Here is a 22,406-nt window from a genome sequence, read left to right on the forward strand (position 1 = left end):
TCATGTGACCCACTTCCTTTAACAAAATGACTCTTTTAAGCACATTTTTTTAATCCTCATTAAATTTCCTATCCAACAACCTGAAAAAATAGTACAAAATTTAGTGCAGTCAGGGAGAAAAGCGGTGTCATAGTTTGAACTGCTAGAAACACAGTTTGAAAAGACAGTAAAACGCACTTGGAGTAAGAAAATGACTTTTTCCTATATCCTATAAAAGGAAAAAAACACCACAAAGTAAAACATGTGAATTTGGAATGGGTAAGGGTAGATAGATACACACAATATTTATTGATAAGAAGTCCAAATAAGGGGCATCTGCAAAAGTTAAATTATTAGTTAAATTATTTTACCCCCAGTAACTTTGTTAGGCCTCTGGTTATTTCCAAAAATCTAAACTCTCTTTTCGGTTTAAAAGCTTAAGCTTGTGCATTTCCAACTGTAACAGTGATGTATTTCTGTACATTGAACAAAAATTCAAAAAAACCTCTAAAAAATATAACCTTTCCTGAAGATAAATGGTTGTACAAGCCCTGCTGTAAACATTGGTTGTTTATAGGGGCACTTAGGTGCCACAGTTTAAATTGTGGTTAAAAATAGGCTTAGCCCCACAAAGTCTGATAATAAATCAAACTCTTCTACTGAAAGTGTATCAAGAGGCTTGAAATTTATAGGCGGTCTGGATGCAGAGTTTTGGTTGATAAGAAAATACTAACAACATCCAAATACTGATTGATATGACAATACTGATGATTAACTATTCATAACATCACCTACATTTCCAGGTATGTTCTAATCACAACAGCATATTAGTTTCTACTATTAACAAAACAACATGGTTTTGTGCCAATTAAGCTATATTTTCTCATATGCAGATAATTAACTAAAAAATCTCATTAAAACTAGATAATTAATTTGTCAATACTGAATACAATGCATGCGAAAATACTTTTAGGTCACACAATGATAAACAGGGTGGTACTTTGCATTTAAAGTAGGTAGGTTTCAATAGTATAATAGCATGCAAGACACCCCACTGTTCAGACATTACATAAATATTTATAACCAATATGCACTGGGTTTAAGTACTATCCTTACTTGAAACCATGCTAAAGTACCTATTAATGTAAATGGATGAAAGTAATGACTTCAAAACACAAGAAGAGTAATGACCAAACAAAAAGTCCTATGTTTAATTAGTTAATTAATAACAGCCCTTCTGAAATAATATCCACTGATTAAGTCAAACAGTTTAAATTAAGAAACTTTCTTTCAAATAGTGTTAAAGTGGGCGACCTACAGATATTAGTGGATCCGCCCAGTGATCTGCTTTTCCCCAGCATACCAGTTTAATGGCAAATATAAGACTTGTGGAGCAAGAAATATCCCTTTCTTTTTGCATCACAAAGAAACATGTTAAAATTTCCTATTTGTTGCTGCTTTTTTTGATTGTAAAAATAGTAATTCCTAGTTAATTTATTTGTTCTATTAGTCTTATCATTCATTTGACAGTGGGTGTAATAGATCTAGATAAGGTGTGGTTTATTATTGAAAGGATACTCAAGATAGTACCAAATGTGAAGTACCTATGTTAGGTGGTAGATTTAAGTAAGAACAGTTTTACTTTTAAAATAAAAACTTAACAAATTAGGTCAGTTACTAACAAAGTATTGATTTTGATGATTTCTCAAATGTTTGTTTAATTAAACTGTATTAATAAAAGGAGATGGAAACTAGATAGTTTAGGGCATTAAAATAATTTATGTAACAGGGTGTGTTCCATAGTAAAATTGAAAAAAGCCATTCTCTTCCTCAATAAACAGGAAATCTCAGGAAAAATCCAAAAATCTGTGTGAGTAAAAAGATTTTAAAATAACTAACTTTTGTGATTCTTGACAAACAAAATGTCCTATAATTGTAAATTGTTTCATGAAGCTTCAGGCCTGCAAAACATTATAATTTTACTTATTTTTCTAACAATATTAACTATTAGATATATTTTAGATATTGTACCTATTTCAAATGCTAGGAAAGTAAAAGGTCAAATGTTTGACTGAATTGACCTCATCTTAAATAGTACATCTGCTTGTGCATGACTCACTCTCAATGCATGGTAATAAAGTGCAATTCTCAGAAGATTTTCCTGTTAATTAAGTTAATAAGTTGTAAACCTGTAAAGGTGCTGTAACTTATAAAGGAATGCTAAAAACTCCAACAAAAAGAGTTCAGTGCATAAAATTTCCATGATTACCGGTATTAACAGGAAACCCCTCTAAATGGTTATTTTATAATTAATCAGGTTAGAGTGTTCTGTACCTACTAAAAATTGAGTCAGTATGCACTTACCGGTTGTTTTATCAAATTTATTCAAAAAACTTCACTCTGTAGGAATTTCATACAGGGCGTCAGACCACCCTACTAAGTCTTAATTTCAATTTAATAAAAAGTGAAAGAAAAGCCTTTACTACACGACCGATAAGCAATTTTAGGACGATCAATTTAAAGCTTTACCAATGTATTTAATCACACTGTACCTAGGCTAAGAACAACACAAAAATACTGGGTGAGAGTGATTACTGATTAGGAATTACCATTGATTGGGTGATGTTGATGTCACTGACTTAATGCAAGATGTCTGTCACTGTCAAACTCACACAGCTGTGAACTGTCAATCGAGAGTGCACATGTCCCTGTGATCAATGAATTCGAATTTAAAGGTAGACATAGAGGGAATATGTCTGATTTATATAATTTTAATAATTCACATTTTAGGCAGCATTAAAATTAAGTGATTGAAACTGATTTAAAACTGCAGTAAGAACAGGCTACAAAGCTTGTATTAAAACATAGTAAAAAATTGTAGTGAAATATTTAACTGTAAAAAAATGTACATACAACAATCAAAATAACAAATTAAGACTGGGTAACTCTAAAATGTTCATTATCAATGGTGGAATATATGTAGCCCTCACTGACCAAAAATTCCAGTGCATCCCTAAAAAAATACATTTAAATTACCTGTCTGAATGTAATTAAAACGATTGTGTTACTTACATAGCTTCCCGTCTTCTGTTAACTGGAAATCGGTTGACTACAGTGTCAGAATGAGGTCCAGTTGATGATGTAACAGACTCAATGTATTTGAGAACTTGTGTTTGCATTTCTGTTAAACGCTGTTGTTGTCCATTGTCTGCTGTATTTTCATTCAACATACTCATGGAATTGGCTAGATTGGCTCCAGGGTTATTCTTTTTGATTTGTACTTCCTACACACACAAAGTAATTTATTTATTTTTTCCACAATCAATAAGAATACTTACAGTATCTTTACTGAGTGCCTCAGCCTGCAATCTAGTATTAATAACCTCCAACAAATGAGTGGTAATAACATTACAGTCATCCACTGGAAACATTTTGATAACCATAAAATGTTTCTCACCCCCCTGAGTTCTGAGTGATCCATAAGCTTTAACATATGAACCCTCTTTAATTGGTGGTATTTGAGGAGTTTCTGTATTGTCAGTCTCTAGCCACCACAGGCCCTTCATAGAAGCAGTGTGATCTTCTAGTTCATAAGTGGCCTTTGTGGATTCAACTTCAATTTTTGTTACAATGCCCACAACAGAGACCTGTTTAATTTCTGTTAGCTTGAACGGAAGTCAAATGTTTCAAGATTCCTACCAGTTGTGCAGGAAATCGAAATAGCCTGAACTCAGCATCTTTGCAGTCTCTCAGCATGCGAAGCACCACAGGAACGATATTTTGCAGTCGGCGTACGGCCTAAAAAGCATTTTGACAGTTTTTGACCACAGCAATTGAAATGTAAGCAAAAGCAAATACCCCAGTTTTTTTAGTAGTAGAAGGGGAGTCTGTAAATTCAGCATCGTTTGTAAAGCCGCCTGCTCCTCCAAATCCACCGGCCATACTATCATTGAAAGCTAATTTAAGCAGGAAAGTTATAAATTGTAGTTTTTTATTTTAATGCAAAATCATACCTGAAAAGTTCATTTTGCTGATTCTTCAAACTAAGGTTTTAGTCAGATGTAAGCTCGGAAATAACAATTTCAACTATTATTTAAAATACTCTGCACAACTTGGTTTGGTAGAACTTTAAACAAACACCACATAAACACAAAATTTCTGATTCTGACTAGTTTCGCGCGCTCCGCCGCTCCGTACAATTGACACTATTGACAGCATCACATGACAGCAGAAGTGTCAACAGTTCTTCTTTTAAAAAGAAAATACATAACCTAGACGAACTGAAATTTGACAGTTGTCAAAACAATATTTTTTTAATTTCTGGTTTGTGTTGAATAATATTTAAAAAAAATAAAAATATAATTTTTACTGTGACTTACTAATTAAGCATATAGTATTCAATACTTAAAAATATATTTGTAGGGTAAATAATCATTGTGAGTGTAAAATACTTCAACAATCTAGAGGAAAAGTATGGTGAACTTTAACATCAATTTCAATGACTATAAGATAATTTCTACGTTGGGAGTTTGTTTCGAAGCCAAAGCCACCGTAACCCTTGCCAAACATGTCCCTTCAGGCTCAATGGTTGCTCTTAAAAAGTTCCACATGGATAAAGTGAAGGATGAAAATCATTTAGTTGATGTGAGTTAATATTTTGATATATGGGCATGTAGTGATTATTTTAATAGTTAAAACCTTTAAACTGGTTTAAAAGGAACTTTGTATAATAGAAGCTAGTAAAGAGAATGTGGGAGAACTAAACTTATATACACAGTACACCCCTATCATTAACCCTGAGGTTTTACCTGATATTAGTGCTAATCCTGAAAAAAATAAAACCTAGATAGTGTATACACAAATTTGTATATTTTAATTTCTAAGTTGCATGCATAATCATAAAAAACCATAAATTTTAGCTTGAAATTATACTGACAAAACAATTGAAACATCCCAACATATTGCCATATTTTGCTACTTTTGTCCATGGACCTGAAGTTTGTATAGTTAGTCCTTTAATGGCTTTCGGATCCTGTCGCGATTTACTCAACCAACACTTCAATGAAGGTAATCACTTATCTGCATCAGATCAAATCACAACTTTAATTCTAGAAATATTTAGGACTTCCTGAACAAGCAATTATAATTATTTTGCGCGACTTGTTGGATGCTTTAGATTATGTTCATAGAAAAGGATACATTCATAGGTACATAACTGGTTGTGTTAGGGTTCAGTTAATGTGACTTGTATGTTTGTAGAGCAATTAGAGGGAGTCACCTTCTGGTTTCATCCATAGGAAGGGCATGTCTGACAGGTTTCAGATATGCCTGTCCCATTATTATTAATGGGAGGTGGCAGAGGACCATACACTCATTTCCTTCCAGCACCAAGTCAAATTTGAATTGGCTGAGTCCTGAACTTTTAGAGCAAAACTTAATAGGCAAGACCTGAGTTTAGTTATAATAACTAGGGAGTTTTTTAAGGGTAATTGTAGGGTATAATGAAAAGTCTGACATATACAGTGTAGGCATGGTCATATGTGAAATGGCAAATGGTTCAGAACCTTTTGCAGGAATGTTGTCAACTTTGATGCTGACTGAAAAAGTAAGAGGATGTACACCTCAGTTGTTAGATTGCACTACTATACCAAGAGGGTTAAATGGGGAGTCTAGTGGAGGTGCTTAGTCTTTGATTAACATTTCTTTTGTTTCTGCAGCATTATACTTTCTAGGTGACTGTGATATAAGTTCCAGAATAATGAATAGACGGTTCAGTGATAATTTGCACGAAATAGCGGCATTTTGCTTAAATAGGGATCCGTGCGACCGACCGACTGCAGGACAGCTACTAACCCATCCAATTTTTAAAACAATCAGAAAGTCACTTCCTCTTACTGACTTACTAAAACCGGCAATTCCACTGAGCGACAAAGTGGCCGTAAATAGTGGTAAGTCTAGTTACTTTTCTGCACAAATTTTATTGTAAAAACCATTTTGTTTTAGATGACATAGAAACCTTAGATACTTTAAATAGTTTTGCCAATATGGAAATTTTTTCATGTGAATGGGACTTTTAAAATAAAGTTTTTAACTTGTGTTTATTTGTACCTTCTTACCTGTAATGGGACAGTGATGATAAAGATGCATTGATTATTGCAGCAACAAAATATAATCATCAAATAACAGAGTATTTTTTTAAACTACATTAAACCATATAAAACATGGCTGGGTACATAAATATTTATCAAATAGCAATATATCAAAACTTAAAAATACTGTTGTAGAGAAATTTGTGTATGATATTAGGAATAGAATGGGAGGAGATCTTCAAACAAAAGTTGAAAATTAGAATAACCACACCGAATACCACAGAATACTAATCGACAAAATTAAACATTGTACCATATTTATACAGTGTGTTTATTAGGTGCATTTGCCCATTCTAATGAGTTATTACAGTTTGCTCTAAGTGCCCTCTAATCACGTCAAAATACTCAAATACAGGGTGATTCATAAAGAATGCGAAAATTCGGAAATAAAAGTTAAAATTTTTATTAGTTTTTTTGGTGTTATTCCCAAAATACCTAAGGTAAAAACTAAAAAATGTTTGACGTTATATTTTCTTGGGTGGCGAATAAGATGCTTATGGCAATTTCTGTGTAGCTCATAGAGGGCGCCACTTTTAACTAAATTAACAAATCTGCGCTCTCAATCTGCTCTAAAGATACATAATTATGTAGAAGTGCTTTTTCAGATTTGATATACGGGGTGAAAAGATATCTACCTAAATGTATGTGAAATTTGTCGTAAGTGGCGTCCTCTATGAGAAACACGAAAATTGTAAGACACATCTTATTTGTCAGCGGAAAAAAACATCAGCGTCAGAAATTCTAATTAAAACAAAGCAAAAAACTATGTTTGCATCATTTGTCACCGTTTCACGTGTAATATTTCCAGTTTCGGAATTTCCTATTCTTTATGAATTACCCTGTAGAGAAAATAGGCCTAACTGATTATTATACTTTCAGACAATTTCCAGCTTTGTGCTTGATGTTTTTTAAATTCCTTTTCTGGCCACACCAGGGCTTTGACTGAAACTTGGCCATAGTTTTCTTTAGAAAATACCAAATTAAGGTTTCAAGCAGCTAGCTAAATTGAACTTTACTGTGGGTTGATATAGGAACTATAATTTACTCTTTGTAGTGCCTAATAAATCTATCTGCAGTACTACTATTTTCATTTGTGATGAAAATCATCAATAAAATCCATTCAAGCAACTAGTCCATTAATAAATCCAACATTAATGAAGCTATTTACAATTATTACTTTTCCATTATAAATACAACAAACCGAAATTTGCAAAAACTGGACAGCACAAGCAACTTATACAGGGTGATGGTATATTAGAAGTATCTAGAGAACAACTCAATATTTTTCACTAAAATTTGGAGTGTAGCCTAGGTTAGGACCAAACTCTCTTTCCCAAAATATTTTGGACTTAACGGTGTTGCCAGATCAGTCGGAAAGAGCACTGATGACAAGAACATGATTTTCAAATGGAACACCCTGTTTTTAATCTCATATTGGAACTCCTCGCAAGAAGGCTAGTAATTAATGTTAATACTTCCCTATACCTATCTTGCACCGTTTCTTAGATGTTTTATAAAAATGGTAAATTTGTCAGCAAAATGGTGGTCTAAACTTTAATTAAATTCTCAAGTCCTGAAAGGTTTGCTGATGTGACCTTTTGTCTTCAGTTAGACAACACTACATGGTTGAAAAGCCCAGAGACAAAAAATGAAAAAAACCTAACAGAGTAGGCTTAGTCGGACAGATAAAAAACTGCAAAAAGTCCGTTTTTTTAAATGGATCTATCGGTGTTTTATGGTTTGTAATAAAATAACATTAAATTTAGAACAAATCCATGTACAGTGCGTTTTTTTTAACGCGCAACATAGGATTTTACGTGTTACATTTTTAAGCCCATGTTAGACCATGTTATTTTGGAACTGCAGGTCTAAAACTTGACGGGTGTGTCTTTAGTACCCTGAAGCTTAAGTAAGTTTACCAATTTGGTCTAAAAAGTGATTAAAAACTGGCAAAAAATCATTTTTTTTTCGAAAAGATTTTATCGTTGTATACTCCCTGTATGCATTGTTCTTTTTTGTTTTTGATATCGACAGGGCAGGTAGCAGGTAGAGTAACATATTTTGACTGCATCATGGCCCGACATCTTTTGAACGTCAAAAGGGCATTTTATGATTGTTTGGAATACTGTTTGGTTTCAAACTGAGGTCACTTTGAACAATTCACTTATAAAAATACCTCTTTTGTTCTTAACTTTCTTGATATAAAGTTAATGATCACCATTGACATATTATTAAAATGGACGCGGCGAAAGACAGAGAAGAACGAATCGAGATTAAACGAGAGAGACAGATCTACAGTACAGTATTACAAGCCACGCCCACCCATTTAATTGTATGTGTTTTCAGTGTCGTTGTTACTTTTTCAAGTGTATTTTTCTAATAGTTTTTTAGCCCTACCCTCAAAAACGGTTTTTTTTAAAACCTAACCCACTGAACAATGGTTCAAAGTTGCTCTGCGTTCGGATGTTCATCCAAAAGTATTGGCGGGTGCAATATTAAGTTTCACAGGTATGGGGTTAGGTTAGGCCATTTTAGCATCAGGCAAAGTTCACTGAACTTGTGCCAAACAATCCTTCCAATTAGTTCATAAGTCTCTATTAAAGTGAATAAACATTCCTTAGGTTCCCTAAAGATCCTGTGCTTCAAAGAAAATGGGTAAACGCCACTAAGAGAAAAAACTTCAAGCCTAGCAAAACTTCAGTGCTTTGCCAAAAACATTTTCTTGAAAGTGATTACAAAGAAACTGTGATGGAAACTAAGGTTCTGAAAAAGGAAGCAGTCCCTTCTTTATTCAACTTTCCTGCCAAATTGATTAATACCTCAACCCCTACAACCAAACCTAGAAGAGTGTTAATTCGAAAAAGACAAGATGAGGAAGGTAATCATTAAATAGTGTTCTCAAACTTGGTTGTTCAACTATGCACTTTTATTTATAGATACATGTTTGTTGCCTTTAGCTAAGCAAGTAGCTGAGGTATGTAATTCTAATATAAATAATGATGAACCCGAGCAAGCCAGTACCCAGTACAGCCCTAATCAGTTTGGTAAGTTAAAGAACAAACATGATTCATATTGCTGGCAACATTTTTTCATTAACATTTTAATAATTTAGACATTACCACATCAAAGCCAGATAACAAAGTTATTCAAACCACAGCAGGGGAGAAAGAGGTTTTACTAAAAACACAGACTGTCCTCGAAGTGAAAAAATCAAGTCATAGGAAAAGGTATGGAAGTAAGGCTATATTATTGAGCAGTGTGTACCTAAATCCCTTTATAGGTATTGTTAAAATAAAACAAATAGGGCTTTAAAACTGAAAAAAGAGGGTTTTACTACTCTCTCTTTGAACACCATGTTCTCGACCATGTTTTTAAGGTTTGCTGATTTATTTTAGAATCAGAGTTGAGCCAGTATTCCTTGGGGATTTTAGAGAAAAGGATCTTGAGTGTCCTATAAAGAGAAAACGCTATTGGATGCAAACTCAAGATAAACTAAAAATGTTGTCAAGAAAGACTAAAATTCTGCAGGCCTGTTTAAAACGACGAGAGTCTAAAATAGCCGGTATGAACTCCCTAGTTGACCATCTTAGAAAGCAAAATCATTTAACTTCAAATGAGTCGTTTTTTTTGAAGGTGGGTAAAATTTTGGTGTACTTATTTTATTAATTTTCAATTCTGCAAATTTTATTAGAAACAATCCCAAAGCTATTCAGCGTATCACTCGACCGATTAGCAAGCGTGCTGCAGCTTGTATTGAAGTTGGTGGGGGTATTTTCGAAAATATTCTAAATTAGTTTAGTTTTGTTGTTTAGACCACAATTATTTGTTTGTATTGCTTTTGAAATGAAAAACAGTCATACAAAACTTAAGGACCGATTATTTCAGCAACGGTTAAGAATCGGATTAAACAATATGGGTTCATTTATCTTATTTTAACCTCCTGAACGCATTCCTAAAATATTTCCCTTTCCACCCGAAACACCCTGTATAATATGTAGAATTAAAAAGCCATTAAACCATAGAAGTAATATATGACATAAAACTAAAAAAAAGCATTATAACTTTAAATTAATTTATGGGATTATTATTAAAAAGTATATTAAGATGCAATTGGATTTGAAAATAAACATTTTCTACCCCCAGATATGGATATAAATTCTCCTGTGTAGAAAACCATTATTATTAATAGTACCTATAGGTTATAAGGTACTTATAGATATAGATATATGGTCATCATTTGATATTAAGACAAAAAGTGCACTCTCTCTGAGGATCTTGTATGTATACTTGTGTGAGATTGGAAGTACATAAAACCAAGCCTAGACCTAGAACACATTATCGCAATAAGTTCCTAAATAGGTATATTTAAAAGTTTTATAAAACATGAAAGTAATCAAGTTTTCAATTATAGGTATTAATTGAAATTTGAAACTGGTTGAAATAATTTATATAATGGTCTTGATTTATTCTTCATCTGCTGCAATTTTATTGTTTATTCACATGCAGCAGATGAAGAATAAATCAAGACCATTATATAAATTATTTCAACCAGTTTCAAATTTCAATTAATACCTATAATTGAAAACTTGATTACTTTCATGTTTTATAAAACTTTTAAATATACCTATTTAGGAACTTATTGCGATAATGTGTTCTAGGTCTAGGCTTGGTTTTATGTACTTCCAATCTCACACAAGTATACATACAAGATCCTCAGAGAGAGTGCACTTTTTGTCTTAATATCAAATGCTTTTAAAATCATTTTATATTAAGACAAAAAGTACACGTCAATAAATAATAATTTTCTAATATAATTCTATGTAGATGTGACTTTAACTTGTAGTTTATAGTTGAAATTTATCAGTAAATTAGTTTAGAAATATCCAAAACTATTAAAACTCTATAAATAAACATTGATAAGTAAATAGCCCACAAAATTATTCCAAAGTACGAGCAAATACGAGCATGGTAGGAGCAGGCTACCCGTACTAGTTTCTATCTCTCTCGCTCCACCCTCCGGCTCGCATGCTTAATGTGGGAGAGCGACTATAAGGCCGGTCCATATTTAGTATGTCAATGATGATCACCCTGTTTTACTTTCTACGCCAAATTTTACCTGCTACCTGCCGTGCCAGTATTAAAAACAACAAGCACCTATCATACATACAGGGAGTATGAAAAGATAAAATCTTTTCGAAAAAAGATGATTTTTTGCAAGTTTATAATCACTTTTTAGGCCCAATTGGTAAACTAGCTTAAGCTTCAGGGTACGAAATAGCCACCCGTCAAGTTTTATACTTGTAGTTCTAAAATAACATGGTCTGACATGTGCTTAAAAATTTAACACGTAAAATCCTATGTTGCGCGTTAAAAAAAACGCACTGTATACATTTCCTATACCTAACTTAAACCGTTTCTGACTTATTAACAGTTTTTCTTTAAAGGGCGCATTCAATCGTAATCCATACTAATCTGAATACGGACATCTGCTTGGTCATAATGACTAGTTGTCAATTCCATAACTACAACATGTTATGACAGATATTTGTCAAATTCAACACTGGTTCAAACTTAGCACAAGCAGGTGTCCTCTATTCAGATTAGTATGGAGTACGATTTTATATGCACTTTAAGAAAAAACTGTTGATAAGTCAGAAACGATTGAAGTTAGGTATAGGAAGAGTATACATAGAATTGTTCTAAATTTAATGTTCTTTTATTACAAACCATAAAACATTGGTCGTTGTCATCTGACTTAAAGGTAAATATTGACCACCCTGTAGGCTTTTTTATTTTCAGTCTTTGAACTTTTCATCCATGTGGTAATGTCTAACTGAGAACAAAAGGTCACATAAGCAAACCTTTCAAAACTTGACAATATAATTAATGTTCAGACTACCGTTTTGCTGACAAATTCACTATTTTTATGAAATATCTAAGAAACGGTGCAAGATAGGTATAGGCAAGTATTAACATTAATTACTAGCCTTCTTGGGAGGAATTCAATTGAAATGTGTGTTCCATTTGAAAATCAAAATGTTCTTTCCGACTGATCTGGCAACACCACAAAGTTATTTAGATAGAAAGTTTGGACCCAACCTAGGCTACACTCCAACTTTCAACGAAAAATATTGAGTTCTTCTCTAGATACTTCTAATATACCACCAGCGTAAATCACCCTGTATTAATATAAATAGGACAAATGGTCTTAAAGAATCTAGAGTTCTCTATGTACAAGTCAACTTAGTGGTTTAAGTTTTAATTATAATAGAGTGACAATAATTTTAAATTCTCGGTAAAATAGGCGTTTTTTCCCTTTAAAGTTTGGACCACAAAAAATGTTATGCACTCAAGATTTTAATTACTGGCACAGAATGTCAGCACTCACGTAATCTGCACTGTTTGCAGTTGTTCACTCCTTCAACGTTGAACGATTCAACTTGTACGGTACAACTGATGATCGGCATTTGACTTTTAATAGACAAAGTGGCGTTTTGGACCACAACGTCTTTATCACAGTACTCATCTGAAACCAGAATATCTCTCAAATGTAAAGACAATAGTTTGGATGATGAATGAATAGGTTATTGGAATTCACTATTATTATTGAAGCATGCGAGTTTCTCTCATATAGTTTTGAAATTTGAAAATTACCTTGTTGCAGTAAAAAACCTGGAAATATCCTAACTCAACCTAAACAGTTTCAATGAATTGCATAAAACACAGTACCATTTGAAAGTGTAAATTTGTTCACTACTTTCATCTAACAAATTTAAATTTTGGGATAAAACTTACCAACAGCTAAATGCGCCGTCACAACATTTTTACCGGGAGCCAGCGACCATATATTGACGTCATGCACGTGCCTGACTCCTGATATTTTCCGCAACTCCATGGATACTTTGTCTCTGGTTACCGGACTACCTTGCATCAACAACCAAATGGAATCTTTGCCTACTTGAGCGGTCGTAAAAATGATAATCACAGAAAAAACTAGAGTGCAAATCGGATCTGCCGCTTGGGCGTCCGGAAAAATCTGCAAAACACATCATCATAGAATTTAAGTCAAGTGATTGAACCCATGTTTTCAAAAACAAGGAAATCAAAGACAGAAAGTCGTTGCCACTATGGTCTGATGGTAGCTTAGGCCAAAACCTAAGTTTATCAAAAATAAATTTGTTGGGTACCTTAATAATTACTGCAGCCAACAAAACGCCAACGCTTTGCAGTAAATCTCCTAAAACGTGTGCGGCAGCAGCTCTGACGTTTATATTGTCCGGATCTGATTGGCTTGGTCCGTGACTGTGTGCGTGACATACTCCGTGAAGAACCGCCCCCATTCTGTATAAAATTATTTTTTTATTCTCAAAATTAAGTAAAAAATTCTTAAATGGTTTGAACAGTTTTAGAGGTTTTACGGTTAAAAGGCATTTAGAGGCCTCAGACAAACAGATGTTTTGTTTTAGTTATAAAATAAGCATTCTAAATCATTTAGTTGTTTTACTGTTTGACAACAATTTGATTTTTGGTATACAAATTTTACTGCTTCTTGTTAAGGTGTCCTTATCATTATTTTTTGAAATTTAAAAGCCAAAGTCACATTACGGTCTAATCTAATGAGGTATTAATTGATAAATTTGCAAGCAACTATGGAATATTGTGTCTACACAAAAACCACTAAGCTTATTGGATTAAAGATTTAACTGCAAGAAGCATTAAAGTTATTTAGCAATTAGTAATTAACTGAAGGTGTGTTAATTAAAAATCCATTATTCATCTCTAAATACTTCAGGTATTCTTGATCTGCAGCCAAACTACATTAAATTATTAACATCTTCAAGCCAAAATTTAACTTCAATATAAATTTAAGGTATTAATGATTGAAAATTACTTACATTATATTCACTAATAATCCTATTGAAGCCACAACAATCATTGCATTAGCATCTATGTTGTACTCATTTAGATACAGTCTTCTTAAAGCTAGAACTAGGAAAACGGCAGCCAGAAACCATATAGTCAAAACACTAAAACACAAACAAAAAATATGAGTTGAATATAGCAGTTTCTCTGTATAGTTTTGTGTATTTTATGCAAATGTAAAAGAATACTTTTTGACTGATTTTTACAATATGGTTGGTTGTCAATATTGAGACATTCATCCACAGTTTTACTATCTTTTTAGTTGAACTAACAGCAAAATAATACATTATTATCCACAGAACCTGATTGGCAAGGGTTTCATAGATTGCTTAGTTAACATTAAAAAAAGCCAAAAACATCATGTGCATGTACACTTCAAACATTCAATAATACTGTATAAGAAAATTATATTGTTACAAATCATTAGCCATCAGTTCACCGAGTGTAAAAACTACATTTTTCTTGGTAGTTCAGTTACTCCAATTAAGTTTAATTGAAAAAATAAACCATAGTTAGTTCTGGTATTTAATCACAATTATAAAACAATGTAATGCGCAATGAATAATTCTGTTTAAAGTAAGCAACTTCCAGACCACATTTTTTTGTGAAACCAGAAATTCTTAAAACAACCATCAAACCAAACATGAAAAATCAATTAACATTCGTTTGATATGGTGAGCTGCATAACTCCTGAATGAAAACCTACCTTAGGAAAGCGCCAACCACTTCAGCCCTATAATATCCATAAGTCATAAATTTAGTGGCTGATTTTTTCGACATAAATATAGCAGACACTGATATCATAAACCCTACAAAGTCAGAGAATAAATGGGCAGCATCGGTCATCACAGCCAAACTACCAGCTATGTAACCGCCTATCAGTTCAGCTAGCTAAAAAAAAGACAAAAAACTCAACTGATTTTCACTTAAAAAGTGTTTTTTACCATAAATATGAAGCAAAACATTGAGGCAACCAGTAATTTTTTTAAAGCTTTTGTATCTTCTGTAGTGGATAAAGAGTTGTGACAGTGAAACTCTGTATCACTAAAATTATCCCTGAAACAGCCCTAAAAAGATATTTTTCTTTTATTAAAGTTATACTTACATTAGTGATGGTTGTTAGTTTTTAGTGACTATTACCTGATGTATTAAGAAATGAGTGTGTGTAAATGGAAGCAATAACTAGCAAATGTTCACACACATGTGCAAAACTCAATAAACACTTTTAAGTAAATATGTACTTCTCCTATTAATCCAATAATTTTTTTTTTGTTGTGTTTAGGTAAAAGTACTTACCATACAACCTATAAGAAATTCTTAGTTCAAGGTAAAATAATATTACTATTAGTCCATACAAATTCTGAATTGTTTTTATAGTAAAATTAGTTTCACTACTTTTTAGGTTTGTTAGTCAACATTTTAGAATGTACTAATAAAACTTACATTAACATTAATTAATAGGGGTGAGTCCTCAGAGTTGTCAGTCCGATTGTCATAAAAGCCTGAATCCTCAATAATCAGTTTTCCAGAACTTAAATCACTGTGCACATGTTCACCAATATTTTTTCTGCATTTCAAACAGGCTTGATTTATATTTTCGTCATCCAGAAGCAAATGCTCCATATCATCTTCCAAATGATTACAAACAGCCTCCATGCTGACTGATTTAACCTGACCTAAAAATGATTTAAAAACTAATATTAATTGATGTGTTTCAGAGGTTTTAGTCCAACAAGGGAAATGGAATTATCAACTTGATAACAGCCATAAATTTATGTCAGAGATTATTTAGTATTCTACATTAAATTTCAAAGCTTATTATGCATAATTCTAATATATTTACCTCATTATTAGCACTTTTATCCTACAAAAGTACAGTACCAGGATACAAACAAAATTACCTTTGTTAACACTGGGAAATCTTATTTAATCGCTAGACCTCGACATCGAGTCGTTACGCTTGGCCGGTCATTAAATGTTTAGTTTTTATATAATAATGTGTATTACATGCTTTAAAACAGCTCTTTAGACGGTTTTAATCTAAATCCATTTGAATTAAGGTGGTGATAAATGTTATTATTTATTTATTGAACATCTGTCAAATGTCGAAAACTTCAAATCAAAATCAGCTGAACGGTTTCTTCTTCTTCGTGTTTTTACATGGCATTTGTCACTCAAAGTCAGGTGACCTGAAATAGAAAAAAAATGATGTTAACATTGTGTGATAGAGGGCGTTAAATGTGATAATTTGAGTGTAACTTTCTTTCCTATTAATTTTAATACATTTAGTTTTGTAGTAATGACTAAATTTGTGATTTTCTGCAAGCAGTAGGGAAATTTTTGTAATATAAAATAAGGAAACTTTGTCAGGAAATTATTCAAAGCAATGAAAAACGAGAACCAGCGCGTATCAAGTTCTAAATGGAATAATTTGCTTCTAATTAACAGTTTTTGTAAAAATTTTTTTTACGCAAATGCTTAGAAGCGGTAAGCGGCAAGCGGCAGAGCGGTGCCGCTAATGTTTATGTATATGCAAAATAAAATACATTTCTAGTTTAACCGGCTACGATAAATGTCAGCAGCTTATCGTAGCCGCTGAAACCAGAAATTCATTTAATTTTGTATATAAAAAACTTTAGCGGCATTAGCGACATCGCTCAGCCGCTTACCGCTTCTATCGTAGCCGAAGCCTAACGGTGTCGCTTCTTTGAATATCACCGCCATCAATAGAATATTACTCATCGACAAGAATTCTTATTGTAGTATTTCAAGGAGTACATGAATTTCAAAGTGCCATTGAAAAATTCCCACAAAAAAATCGGGCTCGAAATAAGCCCCGTTTATAATATTTTTCGGGCACGTTTTCCATTGTCAGGCACATAAATTGCTGCGAAACATCCCAATAAAACAATCAAAAGCGACACGTCTCGTAACACTCCTGCAAAAGAGTTATTTGTCGCCAAGACAACCCGAACTCAGACCAACGGAAGCGGGTTCTTTAAACAGATTTCGGCCTCGTTAACATTCAAATGGGGTCCCACCTACCGACATGGGAATTACAGCCACATATCTGAGCTTGTAATTGAAATGAACTGAACGCGCCCGCCTTTGACGATTGCCGCCTCCGACGACTGAAATTTGTAATTAACTCGTTGGTAAATGCTTGATTAGTATCGAGTATCGACGAATATCGGGATGCCGATTGGGTATTAATCGATCAAAATTTGTTTTCTGTAATGGGTTGTGGCGATTTGCTAAAAGAGGCGGCGCAAACGGTCGTTCTTCCAACCGTACATGCTAATTTTATCAATTACATAACTAGTCGGCCATTAAGATTGTTTTTTGATAAAAATCAGTGATTACCACATTTTTTTTTAGTACGATATTCATGATGGGTGTTCTAGTGGGAAGTACTTGGCACTGATTGAGTTTACTGATTGATGTAATAATTGTCGTTTCTTGTCTATTAGTTGTGAACTGATTGAGACGGAATTTTGACGTCATTAACGTATGTTCCAATCGTTAAAATTCAGGAAAATTCGACGTTGGCGCTGTCCGCCCGCAACGCCATTTAAAAATTCATAATTTTGGTTGTTGGGCGTTTATTGACAGTTTCTTCAAACTCTTCCCGTTGCAACTTAAATGTATCGATTAGGTTACTATTTTGTGTCAGTTGTATTGGTGTTTTTCATATTTTGCTATTTTCGGTGACCGAAAATGTCTAAACAGTTCAATGAGGGCCAACAGCGGCTGATAGATGTTTTATGTGACATACAGGGAGTTGCTGCTTACCTTACTTTGCAGGTTTACCATTCCACAGTTCAGTATCACTACCAACACTAGCCTGCACAATTCAAAATTCAAGTAAAGTAATAATTTGCTTTTTTCTAGCTTAACCTCACTCTTGTAAGTCTTGTCAAATCGGTAAACAACTGAAGCACTGTCAATGTCAATTGTCAATCAATATGTTTCTGTCCTTTGCTAACCTTTAAAACACACCGATGCCATGTTGCCGAATGCCCTCTTAAAAAAGTTATTGATAGACAAAATAACTTTCTTGCACTGACTCCTCTTCCAATACTGCTTCGTCTATTGATAGCAAAAAACAAAAATAGTTTTTTAAAAATGCCCGAACTTTACAATATGTCTGGCTTAACGAGAACAAAACTTCTGGAACGCTCAAGCTGGCAACCGCGAAATATCAATGAAAACACAATTATAGCTGTCAGGAACTTTCTATCATCAGCTTTTTCTGTTGCCAATTTATAAAGTTTTCGTATTCAAATTAAAAACGAAAAGATAGTCGTTATTTCTATAAACGTCTCAGTGTTCACAGTTTTTAACTTTTAACGCTAAACTTATGTTAAATTGACGAAGATGCTGTCAACTGTCAGACGGCCAGAGCCAATAATACTGCTGTAAGTTGTCTACGTCATACACGCGACAAAACCGTCGATTTGAATTTATTAACTCAGTTTCAAAGTCCTGTAAATTACCAAAACACATTTTTTTGTAATGAACTACAAATTCTGACATTTCCGAGTAAGCTTTTTGATTTATATGTATTGAAATGCAGTTTTACGTTATGTGGGATTGGCCCATTATGATCACATCTTCTACGTTTGAAATACATCATCTGTAATTTAGATGTTTTTCTAGGTCTATCCTCTTAATATACTATGTTTTTGGAATTTCCGAAGTTGTAACCTCCAAAGGACATCTTGTAAAAAGCCAAAGTGTTTACTCTTACGTTTTCTTCCTTCAATTTGAGCTTGGGTTTAAAAGTTTCCAATTTGAGAAAGATTCAGAACTTTATAAGTTAACATATTTCTCGATTTTTCTTAGTTATTGTAAATATTCTGAAAGGCAAGATATATACATTATTTTTTCTCAGATCATTGATTTATTGGCATTGCTCTTGCAAATGATGGTAAGTATGTTGTATTGTGTCAATTTCCATCCAAACTATAACTTTCTCATTGACTTGGGGTCTAAATTACTTATGCTCCACACTTAATATATTATATTCCACACTTAACCTTTTTGAGTTTCTTTTGAGATAATCAGTTTGGAAGAGACCTGTTAGTTGAATTTGGCCAGAAACAGTGCAGACATGGCTAGAAAGTCAGGAAATGTCATTGTCACGTGACCAATTCAATCAAATACAGCTGACATTTCTTTGATTTTCTGTTGGAAACTAGTCAGAGATGGCCTTTTCGAACAGATCTATTAAAATGGTACTGCAACCACTGTTCGTATTTTGTGATTGATCAAAGAAAACAAAATAACTAAACCAACCTAACCTAACTTAAATTAGCACTCACTCCATCCATAATTTGGTATGTACAGGGTGTCCGGATTTAGTAAGTTTTTACAGGAAAACACCATTTCCCGGCTAGGTAGCAAAAAACTAGTATACATGTCTAGAGGTTTTTTGAGAAAAGATGAATAGCAAAAACCGTATTTTGATATCTTATTGTCAGTTTGCGGCGCTAGAGGGATTTTTTCAAATTTCCACCATTTTGGTGCGTGCCCATATCTATCCGGGAAATGGGAGTTTCCTGTCAAAACACTCTGAATCCGGACACCCTGTACAGGGTGTTACAAATTCGATGCATTAGCAATAAAATGCGCACCTTTGCCTCTATTTAACTAAAGCTCTATCAGCTATAGTTTCTGAGATAGCAATGCTAATGCATCGAATTTGTAACATCATTAAATCCTTATAAATCGAATATTGCAACAAATGTTTTTCAGACCCCCTTTTAAATTCATTAACCGTTTAAGTAACGGCGTACGCTCTTAAAACCGCACATTGTAATATTTAATTCGCCAAAGTCAAGAGTATTATAACACGCTTAACGACGATTCGTTTATATAAACTCACCCCCGAGTGTCATAAATTAGTAGGGGGAGTAAATTTCACTGTCGAATTATGTAAATGTGACGGGCCAACAAAATTCCTCTCTTTAATGCCCGAGAGATCGACAGCAGTGGAACGAAACGCTCACCGAATAGACAAAGACCAAAATGTCTAGTGAGAAAAAAAAACAACAAAAATTGCCATTCACGAGGACCTCCATCGTCGTTATTAAAAATCCGTTCAAAAAGGAAACGAACCTTATTTGCGAAAAGTTTCCATAACCGATCAGCTCATTGTCTTTAGTCACATTAAAAGCCGTTATCATTAAAATGCAAGCGGTTTGACTAAAAGCCAGCCGAATTTTGCACGTAAGAGCCTGCACGCCTGCATTAAGTAACCAATTGACATTCAACGCTTCAGTTTGCATATGTCAAATTGAATAAAAAATGGACGGCAAAACAATCTACAAAGTGGCCCGCCAACATCCTCCAGACGCGATTCGGTGTAACTTTATAAAGTTGTCGATTCCTAGTAAATTAATTTGATAATTATTATTCTGGAGATGCTTTTTTATTGCTGAGACTGAAATATTGGCATATCAGATATTCTTGAAAATCCAATCATCCAGATAGACTACCAATTTTTCGTTTACAATGAACGTTAACTTGAGACGTAAACAGGGTAGGCCAAATTAGACGTCGGTGTCTAAAGCTCAAATTTGATACAAAACTTAATGGCGATATACAAAATTTTAGCTTCAGACACCGACATCAGTGTTTGCCTATCTCTATTAATAAGACCACTTCGCATTTAAATACGTCCAATTTGGCCCATCCTGTAGAGTTTCAACCCTCTTTTAGGAGTACGGAGATTTTCAGACCTATCCTAAGATTATATACGGAGATACGGAGAATTCTACAATGGAAGAAAGACCAGGGCCAAGAACCAAGATTAGAAAACAAAAAAAAGTTATTAAACTCTGTTAAATAGAACTATTCCAACTAAAAAGACTACCTAAGCCTGGACTTCTGGTTGTATTTTTTCAGATAACACCATGGTCTCCAATACTGACTCCGCCTTCTCCAGGCATTGTCTCACCTGCACATCTTCTGCGGTGGCGTCTCTTAATGTTTCTGCAATTTCCTCCACAAAATCCAAGATCACATCGATTTCTTCTTATTCCAGGGTAGCTTGCTGCAGGTTTTCAAGCAGATGACTTAAGTTTTGGATCAAAGGAGTCTGGATATCGGTCAGCTCCAGCTCAATGACGTACCTACGCTTTGACTTTGTCCAATTTCCTGATACAGTTTTCTGTGTCAATTGCACTTGTTTTAATGTCCTGAAGAGCACTACTTAAGTAAGCAATCAGTCAAGCAGCAGACTTAAAGATTGCTTTGGATGTGAGAGGAGGAGCTCTCACACGCTCCACAATCTCCAAAAGGTGACTCGATGGAGACCTCTCCTCCACCACTTTAGTTGATTTTTCCGTTGATCTGGACTTGTAGCCTTTAAGTCTGGTAGGTTTCTTGGTGATGATTTTTTGATTATTTTTTCGTTGATGATTTGGGTTAAGTTGGCTCCACCTCATACGTACTCTAAGTTGGGGTAACAGGATATGTCGTGCTCTTGCAGTTGGTGCAGGCACACTTGGAGATGTTGAAAGGAAATTTGTTAGGGTTGATGGTGGTTCTTCAAAATTACCTTAACTGCATTAGTCAGGTTGGCTAGGGATGTGTCAATTGGATGTGTTTGGTCTTTTTTTAGTGAGCTGGAGGCTCTGTCCACTGCTTTCAAACCTAGAGTGTCAGTTAGTAGAACCTACTGCTCTGCTCTTTATAGTGGATTGGGATTCTTCTCAGTGGAATTGTTTGCAAACTCCTTCTGCAGCTTCGCTGAACTCCCTCATTGTTTCTTTGCGTTAATTGCGAGGCAATAGGCTGGAAGTCCATAAAGCTTTAAGATTAGTCATGGTGTTGACAATTCATTCAATTACCGGGAACTTTAAAGGAAGTCATCGGCTTCTTTGCATATTAGCTTCACTCATCATAATTAAAATGCAAACGATTACCTCGTATTGTCTTCTGCAGGTAATTAAGTATAGCCGACGTTATTACATGCTTAATGGCTACTATTAGCACCTCGTTGTCTTTCGTTTATGATAACAGTTTTGTTGTCCGGCAACTCAAGCCTAATTATACCAACTTTGTTTGTGAATTTGAATGCATTTGCTATTAAGACGTAAATAACAAAAAATACTTACCTAATCCCATGTTGTAATCATTACATTTTTATAAACATTCGATGCACCATGTGACCTTACATCGCTTACAGTGTTTAGGTCACGTGATGGCTTTACACACAAAACAGAGTTGTCATTTTTGGAGCGATCCGCCATTGTTATGTTAATTTTGAAACATTCACCATCAATTTTTGAGATATCCTCTCCACCACTGACCTTCCCCACATTATCAACCACAAATCATCCTCCAGCT

General features: G+C 34.0%; 4 protein-coding genes across 7 annotated transcripts; 2 read left to right on the forward strand and 2 right to left on the reverse strand.

Annotated features, from left to right (window-relative positions):
* Positions 1-2,854: 2,854 nt before the first annotated feature.
* Positions 2,855-4,163, reverse strand: RPA2 (Replication protein A2). The gene is made up of 6 exons (XM_081973392.1): positions 3,993-4,163; positions 3,838-3,935; positions 3,679-3,777; positions 3,318-3,626; positions 3,052-3,263; positions 2,855-2,992 (listed from the first exon to the last, which is right to left on the reverse strand). Exons 1-6 carry the CDS (start codon positions 4,003-4,005, stop codon positions 2,911-2,913), a joined length of 813 nt encoding a protein of 270 aa, XP_081829518.1. The 5' UTR covers positions 4,006-4,163; the 3' UTR covers positions 2,855-2,910.
* A 142-nt stretch (positions 4,164-4,305) lies between these two features.
* On the forward strand, positions 4,306-6,076 carry Stlk (Ste20-like kinase). 2 transcript variants are annotated; one of them, XM_081973388.1, is made up of 7 exons: positions 4,306-4,623; positions 4,899-5,046; positions 5,102-5,186; positions 5,239-5,420; positions 5,475-5,657; positions 5,712-5,927; positions 5,983-6,076. In XM_081973388.1, exons 1-7 carry the CDS (start codon positions 4,453-4,455, stop codon positions 6,054-6,056), a joined length of 1,059 nt encoding a protein of 352 aa, XP_081829514.1. In that variant the 5' UTR covers positions 4,306-4,452; the 3' UTR covers positions 6,057-6,076. The 2 variants fall into 2 exon arrangements, with proteins under 2 accessions (XP_081829514.1, XP_081829515.1); XM_081973389.1 differs by having other exon boundaries at positions 5,712-5,924.
* Positions 6,077-8,355: 2,279 nt separating this feature from the next.
* LOC145724907 (52 kDa repressor of the inhibitor of the protein kinase-like) lies at positions 8,356-10,270 on the forward strand. Of its 2 annotated transcripts, XM_081973390.1 has the most exons (7): positions 8,356-8,460; positions 8,512-8,636; positions 8,750-9,006; positions 9,065-9,172; positions 9,241-9,355; positions 9,524-9,761; positions 9,820-10,270. In XM_081973390.1, exons 2-7 carry the CDS (start codon positions 8,566-8,568, stop codon positions 9,859-9,861), a joined length of 831 nt encoding a protein of 276 aa, XP_081829516.1. In that variant the 5' UTR covers positions 8,356-8,460; positions 8,512-8,565; the 3' UTR covers positions 9,862-10,270. The 2 variants fall into 2 exon arrangements, with proteins under 2 accessions (XP_081829516.1, XP_081829517.1); XM_081973391.1 differs by lacking the exon at positions 9,820-10,270 and having other exon boundaries at positions 8,405-8,636; positions 9,409-9,548.
* A 339-nt stretch (positions 10,271-10,609) lies between these two features.
* Positions 10,610-16,196, reverse strand: LOC145724905 (proton-coupled zinc antiporter SLC30A2-like). Of its 2 annotated transcripts, none has more exons than XM_081973387.1 (8): positions 15,953-16,196; positions 15,495-15,727; positions 14,996-15,118; positions 14,758-14,942; positions 14,024-14,155; positions 13,316-13,469; positions 12,924-13,164; positions 10,610-12,654 (listed from the first exon to the last, which is right to left on the reverse strand). In XM_081973387.1, the coding sequence occupies exons 2-8, from the start codon at positions 15,705-15,707 to the stop codon at positions 12,506-12,508; spliced, it is 1,197 nt and encodes a 398-aa protein (XP_081829513.1). In that variant the 5' UTR covers positions 15,708-15,727; positions 15,953-16,196; the 3' UTR covers positions 10,610-12,505. The 2 variants fall into 2 exon arrangements, with proteins under 2 accessions (XP_081829513.1, XP_081829512.1); XM_081973386.1 differs by having other exon boundaries at positions 15,895-16,193.
* Positions 16,197-22,406: the final 6,210 nt, after the last annotated feature.

The sequence above is a fragment of the Ips typographus genome, linkage group LG2, assembly GCF_016097725.1.
Source record: "Ips typographus isolate SLU linkage group LG2, UJ_Ityp_2.0, whole genome shotgun sequence".
Lineage (NCBI taxonomy): Eukaryota > Metazoa > Arthropoda > Insecta > Coleoptera > Curculionidae > Ips > Ips typographus.